This window comes from Lactuca virosa, chromosome 4 (genome assembly GCF_052849685.1).
Source record: "Lactuca virosa cultivar CGN04683 chromosome 4, Lactuca_virosa_CGN04683_v6, whole genome shotgun sequence".
NCBI lineage: Eukaryota > Viridiplantae > Streptophyta > Magnoliopsida > Asterales > Asteraceae > Lactuca > Lactuca virosa.
The window spans coordinates 5,518,982-5,526,206 of record NC_136429.1 but is presented as its reverse complement, the minus strand read 5'-3'; the positions used below and the strand labels follow the sequence as shown (position 1 = coordinate 5,526,206).

At 39.0% G+C, this 7,225-nt stretch overlaps 1 protein-coding gene across 1 annotated transcript; it reads left to right on the top strand.

Moving 5' to 3' along the window:
* Positions 1 to 294: 294 nt before the first annotated feature.
* Positions 295 to 6,639, top strand: LOC145104063 (uncharacterized). Its single transcript, XM_079041344.1, has 11 exons — positions 295 to 1,128; positions 1,227 to 1,302; positions 1,354 to 1,470; positions 1,625 to 2,248; positions 2,476 to 2,779; positions 5,002 to 5,215; positions 5,297 to 5,582; positions 5,674 to 5,715; positions 5,807 to 5,941; positions 6,083 to 6,329; positions 6,438 to 6,639. Exons 1-11 carry the CDS (start codon positions 295 to 297, stop codon positions 6,637 to 6,639), a joined length of 3,081 nt encoding a protein of 1,026 aa, XP_078897470.1.
* Positions 6,640 to 7,225: the final 586 nt, after the last annotated feature.

Below are 7,225 nucleotides of genomic sequence, written 5' to 3'. Positions count from 1 at the left end.
ATGATGAAGAATATGATGTCAAGTGGTGGGTCAAATGAAAAGAAAATTGCTATGAGTTTGTGTGCGTATTGTCAAGCGGGGCATGATTATAGTGAGTACCCATAGAATTCTGAATATGTATTTTTCATGGGTAGTCAAAATTTCCCACGACAAAACAACCCATACTCTGAAACATACAATCCAGGATGGAGAAATCATCCTAATTTCTCATGGGATGGACAAGAACAACAACAAATGTAACCTCATCAAGATCAGTTTCAGCAAAGGCCTCAAAACCCACCAGGGTTTTATCAAATGCCAAATCAACAAGTGAGACCACAAGGATGTGTATTCCACCAGGCACCAGGAAGTAGTTCAAAACCAGAAGCGCCTTCATCAAATCAAGAGATGTCACCTTTCGAGAAATCCATGATGGAGTTTATGATTAAACAAGATCAAAAGACTGAGGCGCATGAGAAGAATCAAGCAATTGCTACGAGAAATTTGGAAAATCAGTTAGGGCGGTTAGCACAAGCATTGAACTCACGAGAACCTGGAAGGTCGCCAAGTACCACCCAAAATCCAGGTAATGGAAATGATAAGAGGCAATGCAATGCCATCACGCTTAGATCGGGAAAGGAGTTCACTCCAAAGAATCATGAATTTCCAGCCACGAAAGATGAGCAGGACTCAGTAAGTGTTGATCGCGATAAGAAGAAGCAAGAATTGAAGGATGATGAAAAAGAGTATGTCGAGATTGAAGACATAACCGATGAAGAGTACGGTAAGAAGAAAGTGAACAAGCAAGGTCCAACAAGTTCAAGTCCAAGTACTAGAAATCAAAAGAAGGCCCAAGAAAAAGATGCTCGAACTGGTGTGACAGTTGCACCAACAACTTTGCCTTTCCCACCTAGGCAAAATAAGTCTAAAGTCGATGATGGGAAATTTAAGAAGTTTCTGGAGATCCTTTCTCAACTTCATATCAACATCCCTTTTGTTGAAGCCTTAAAACAAGTGCCCACATATGCAAAGTTTATGAAGGATGTTCTTACAAAGAAAAGAGTTTTTGGAGAATTTGAGACTGTTGCAATGACAAAAAGTTGCACATCAATAATCCAAAACAAATTGCCTGTGAAAAGGATGATCCAGGTAGTTTCGTTCTACCTTGTAGAATTGGAAAGTTAGACAAGATAAGCTTATGTGATTTGGGAGCAAGCATAAATTTGATGCATTTGTCTATTTTCCAGAGATTGGGAATTGGAGAAGCTAGGCCAACCACTATCTCACTCCAGCTGGCAGATCGATCGGTAGTATATCCAGAAGGTAAAATTGAGGATATTGTTATCAAAATTGACAATTTCTTTGTTCCTGCAGATTTTATCATTTTGGGTTATGAAGTCGACGACAATTGTGGAATAATTTTGGGAAGACCATTTGTAGCTACTGATGGAGCTTTGATTGATGTGAAAAAAAGGAGAAGTCACATTGAGAGTGAATGATGAGCAAAAGACATTCAATATGTTTACGGCTGTGAAGCAACATTATAATATGGAAGAGTGCTCATTTGTACGAGTCATAGATAACTTGGTAAATGCAGTAGTGGATTAATTGAGTAAAGTGACTCATGATATTGAGGAAATTGAAGAATGGAAAATAAAGGAAGATGTGAGATGGGTCAAGGTGGAGTTGGTACTGAAGGATAGGGTAATCGCACCAACATTACCCTCTATTGAAAAAGCACCGGATTTGGAGCTGAAGCAGCTTCCAACACACTTGAAATATGCATATTTGAGAGATGATACATTACCTGTAATTATCTCATCTCAATTGTCTAGTGTGCAGGAAAAAGAATTGATTGATGTTCTCAAAGAAAACGAGAAAGCGATTGGATGGACGTTAGCAGACATAAAAGGAATCAGTCTGACGATGTATATGCATAAGATAAATTTGGAGGAGGGAGCGAAAACATCTGTCGAGCACCAAAGGAGACTGAATCCATTGATGAAGGATGTTGTAAAAAAGGAAATCATCAAATGGTTAGATGCTCGGATTATCTACCCGATTGCCGATAGTGAGTGGATTAGTCCAGTGCATTGTGTTCTCGAGAAGGGTGGAGCAATAGTAGTTCAAAATGAGAATGGGGAAATGATGACAAAGAGGACAATGACAGGCTGGAGGATCTGTATAGATTACAGAAAGTTGAATACCGCCACTAGGAAGGATCATTTCCCATTACCGTTCATTGACCAGATGTTGGATCGTCTTGCTGGTAAGTCATTTTAATGCTTTTTGGATGGTTACTCTGAATATAATCAATTTCTATTACACCAGAAGATCAACACAAAACTACTTTCACCTGTCCATTTGGTACCTTTGCTTTTAGACGCATGCCTTTTGGTTTATGTAATGCCCTAGCTACATTCCAAAGGTGCATGATGTCTATTTTCTCAGACATGGTTGGAAATTTTGTCGAAATCTTTATGGATGATTTTTCAGTCCATGGTGATACATTTGAGAGTTGCATGAAAAATATGAATGCGGTATTGCAAAAGTGTGTCCAACATAATCTTGTGCTAAATTGGGAAAAATGCCATTTTATGGTAAAAGAAGGTATTGTGTTGGGACACAAGGTTTCTGAAAAAGGAATCGAGGTTGACCGGGCAAAGATTGAGATTATTGAAAGACTTGAAGCTCCTGTCAATGTCAAGGGTATTCGCAGCTTTCTAGGGCATGCTGGATTCTATAGGCGTTTTATAAAAGATTTCTCAAAAATAGCAAAGGCACTTGCCCAACTTTTGGTGTAACATCCATAAAACTCGATCCAATTTTAAAACTTTTTAAATCATTTAAAACCATTCAGTAATTACAATTTGTTTTCAAAATAGTTTAAACATCAGAGTTCCCAAAAATCATAATCATCAATCGAGGAAGTGTACGGTCACGCTTTCGCCTTCCCGCGGCCATCCGCTGAACCTAAAACAATAAACTGAAACTGTAAGCTCGAAAGCTTAGTGAGTTACCCCCAAAATACCTATACACCAATAATACACATACAATAACAAACAACATACTATGGGTCCAATCATACATCGGGATGGAATACCCCAGGCCCTCAACCATTAGGTTGGAATGCCAACATACCGATACACTTCACATAACACATATACAACTAACAGCATGTACTGGGTCCACAGTTTTACATAATGAATTACCCCTGGGCCTACAGTGTGAGTCTAGATTGTCTTCCGGGCCCACAACTTACATCTGGATTGCTGTCAAGCCCACAGTACAAGTCTCCCTTAGCTCGTATCTGGAATGCTCCCAGGTTTGTTGGTTACCGCACAGAGCAGTTTCACCTCAAGCCATCCCACATAATAGGTCGACATATAACACAACTAATGCACATACAAATAATCACATAATACTATAGGTAGTCCTACGGATCTACCTAACTGGCATAACAACTAGCATACAGACAGTCAGACCAACTATAGGTCACTAAGCATAACCACATCCGATCTACCAGGATACCGATCTAACATATCACAACAGTAATAACCCCAATAATAAAACAAAGGGTCGGCCTTAGTGCATTAGACCCTTGAGTACAGTAAGGATAACTCACCTCACAACTGACGCACTGAAGTGATAAGCTCCATTCTCGGATCACTGCCACAAACTCCACCACCTATATTCACCATAGAACCATACTCATAAGTTTCCAATTTTCCCAAAATGCCCCAGAAGTCAACTAGTCAACCCTTGGTCAAAGTCAAAGTCAACGCTGAAGGAAAACAGTCCATGTTGACCCGACTCGTCGAGTACAACCAACCACTCGCCGAGTCCCTTGCATAACTCGTCAACTCGCCGAGTCACTTGAGTGACTCGTCGAGTTCCTAATGTTTGCGGCCGTAAACTCCTTGGCCAACTCGTCGAGTTTACCTTCAACTCGCAGAGTTCATGCGTGTCCAAAGGTTGGGAAAACCCTAGCTGACTCGCCGAGCCCACGATAATCTTCATCGGACTCGCTGAGTTGACCATGCAACTCGCCGAGTCCCTTCAGTCCATTACCCATTCAGATGCTTTTTAAGCCATCTTAAGGTTCCATATTGCAGATCCAGCTTCCCAAGGCATGTTTATCACGTAAAGTTGCAAACTTTACGTGCATGCAAGGCTCTAAAGTCTTATAATGACAAAACCAAGCTTGCAATGGAGTTTTACACTTAAGGAGGGGTTCATACTTGCCAAAGATGACAGCTTTATGGACTTAGAGACCAAAGAGAGTTCAGATATGAAGTTACAACTTCAGATCTGATCTCTTACCCAAGAATAGCTTCATAATATGGTAGAAAAACCCAAATCTTAACCAAATGAGATCTAGAATAAATGAGGTCAAGGTAACGACTTGATACCTTCCAAAAGATGCCAACTGGGGTAGATATCAGATCCCCACATGTTCCTTGCTTCTAGCCACTTGCTCTCCAAGTTCTCCTTACAAAGATCCTCTTTCTAAAGCTTAAAACACACAAGAATGATGTACACACACATATTAGGGTTTATGGACTATCAAGAGGCTGTAAGGGGAGGCTGAGGAGGCCAATGTTCCTTTAAATAGGGCGCAAAACCCCGAAAATTAGGGTTTCATCCTCCAGCTCCTACTCGTCGAGTCTCTTCTTGGACTCGGCGAGTAGGTCACTTAAACACGTGGACCGACCCGCTGCTACTCGACAAGTTAGGCAACCAACTCATCGAGTAGACCTTGAAATCATGAGAATTTATAACAATAAATTTATACTCGAGAATCGGGGCGTTACATTTGGAGAAAGATTGAGAATTTATCTTTGATGGTGCATGCAAAAGAGCATTTGAGGAGTTGAAGATAAGACTTACTAGTGCACCTATCATTGTTGCACCTCATTGGGATGAGTCATTTGAGACCATGTGTGATGCAAGTGATACAGCCATTGGTGCAGTACTTGGGAAGTGAATAGGAAAGTTTTTCCACACGATTTACTATGCTAGAACCACCCTGAATGGCGCCCAATTGAACTACACAACCACTGAAAAAGAGTTTTTAGCTGTGGTATTCTCACTTGAAAAGTTCGGATCATATCTTATTGGTGCAAAAGTGATTGTATACACGGATCATGCAGCAATTAGATACTTGATGGCAAAAAAGGATGCCAAGGCAAGGCTGATCAGGTGGATTTTGTTGTTGCAAGAGTTTGATCTAGAGGTGCGAGATAAGAAAGGAGTTGAGAATGTGGTTGTAGATCACCTCTTAAGGTTAGAAAGTGAAAGTATAAAATATGATTAGCCAGTGACTCAAGATAGCTTTCTATATGAGGGGATATTGAGAGTAAGCGGAGAACACCCATGGTATGCTTACATTGTGAATTACTTAGTAGGTGGTGTATTTCCTGATGGGTTTAGTTGGCATCAAAAGAAGAAGCTAATGTCTGATGCTAAATTCTATTTTTGGGATGAGCCGTATATGTTTAGACGAAATGCTGATAAAATGTGGAGGAGATGTATCCCAGAAATGGAACAAAAGCAAATTCTAGAAAAATGTCACAACTCAGAATATGGAGGTCACTTTCAAGGTGAAAAGACTGGAATACGTGTCCTTCATTCAGGATTTTATTGGCCAAGTCTATTTAAAGATACATATGAGTTTATGAAAAGATGTGACAGATGACAGCGAACTGGAAATATTGGAACAAGACAAGCCACTAAGTAATATAGTGGAAGTGGAGTTGTTTGATATTTGGGGGATTGATTTCATGGGACCCTTTTGTGCCTTCTGATGGAAATATGTATATCTTAGTTGCAGTAGATTATGTCTCTAAATGGGTTAAAGTTGTAGCATGTATGAGAAATGATGCGAGAACAGTAATCAATTTTCTGACGAAGCAGATATTCTCTAGATTTGGCACTCCGTGGGTAATCATCAGTGATAAAGGTACTCATTTTTTCAATAGAATGTTGGGGGCCATCTTAGCTAAGTACCAGATAAAGCATCGAGTTGCCACTGCTTACCATCCTCAGACGAATGGTCTTGCTGAAGCCAATAACAAATAATTGAAGACCATTCTTGAAAAAGTTGTAAATGGGTCAAGGAAAGATTGGGCAACAAACTTAGATGACACTTTATGGGCTTATAGGACTGCCTACATAACAAGTTTGGGGATGTCCCCATATAAGTTAGTTTTTGGAAAAGCATGCCACTTGCCACTAGAGTTGGAACACAAAGCTTATTGGGATTTGAAAGAGTTGAGTTTAGACATGAAGGTAGCTGGAAAGAAAAGAATGGAGCAGTTGGTGGAACTTCAAGAGTTTAGGATGCAAGCGTATGAGAATGCCAAAATTTGAAAGGAAAAAGTTAAGAAATGGCATGACAAGAAGATCTTGAAAAGGGAATTTGTTGAAGGACAATTGGTTTTACTTTTCAATTCAAGATTAAAGTTATTCCCAGGAAAGCTGAAGTCAAGATGGTCTGGCCCTTTTAAGATTGCCAAGGTTTGTCCAGGAGGTGCACTGGAGCTAATAAATGAGAATGATGGAGAAAGATTCCTTGTGAATAGGCAACGAGTGAAACATTATTTTGGAGAAGAAAAAGAGGATTTGACTGTGCTTCACCTGAAGCCTGTTGAAGAATGATCTGGTCATTTATTTTCTTGTTTTTGTTTTTGTTTTTGTGTTTATTTTTATTGTTATTTTTGTTTTTATTTTATTTTATTTTATTTTTATTTGTTCTGGTTTTGGTTTTATTTTATTTATGTTTTTGTAAATTTCATTTATTTTTGTTTATGCATGGTTTCGTATTTCATTTTAATGGTTTTGTTTTGTTCTAATAAATCTATCGAGTGTGCATCCCTTGTTTGCTATCCAGGTAGTTGGTGATGAAGTGAGAGTCGTGGAAAAGAAAAAAGCTCGAGTTTGTTTTATTTTATTTATGTTTTTTGTAAATCTCATTTATTTTTGTTTATGCATGGTTTCATATTTCATTTTAATTGTTTTATTTCATTCTATTTGAAGAGTCTTAATACATTTTGATGTATGGCAGGATCAAGCAAAGGAAAGGAAGCTTAAAAGAAGAGTATGCGGAATCTGATCGCGAAGATGGATTTCAATCACATGATTCGAAGATCGGATTCTTGAGCTACTACTTAGGAGTTATGATAGATTGCTAGGAAATATGTAATAGCATAGTTTCCATTTAAAGTTGCATTGTAAGGAAAAAGTT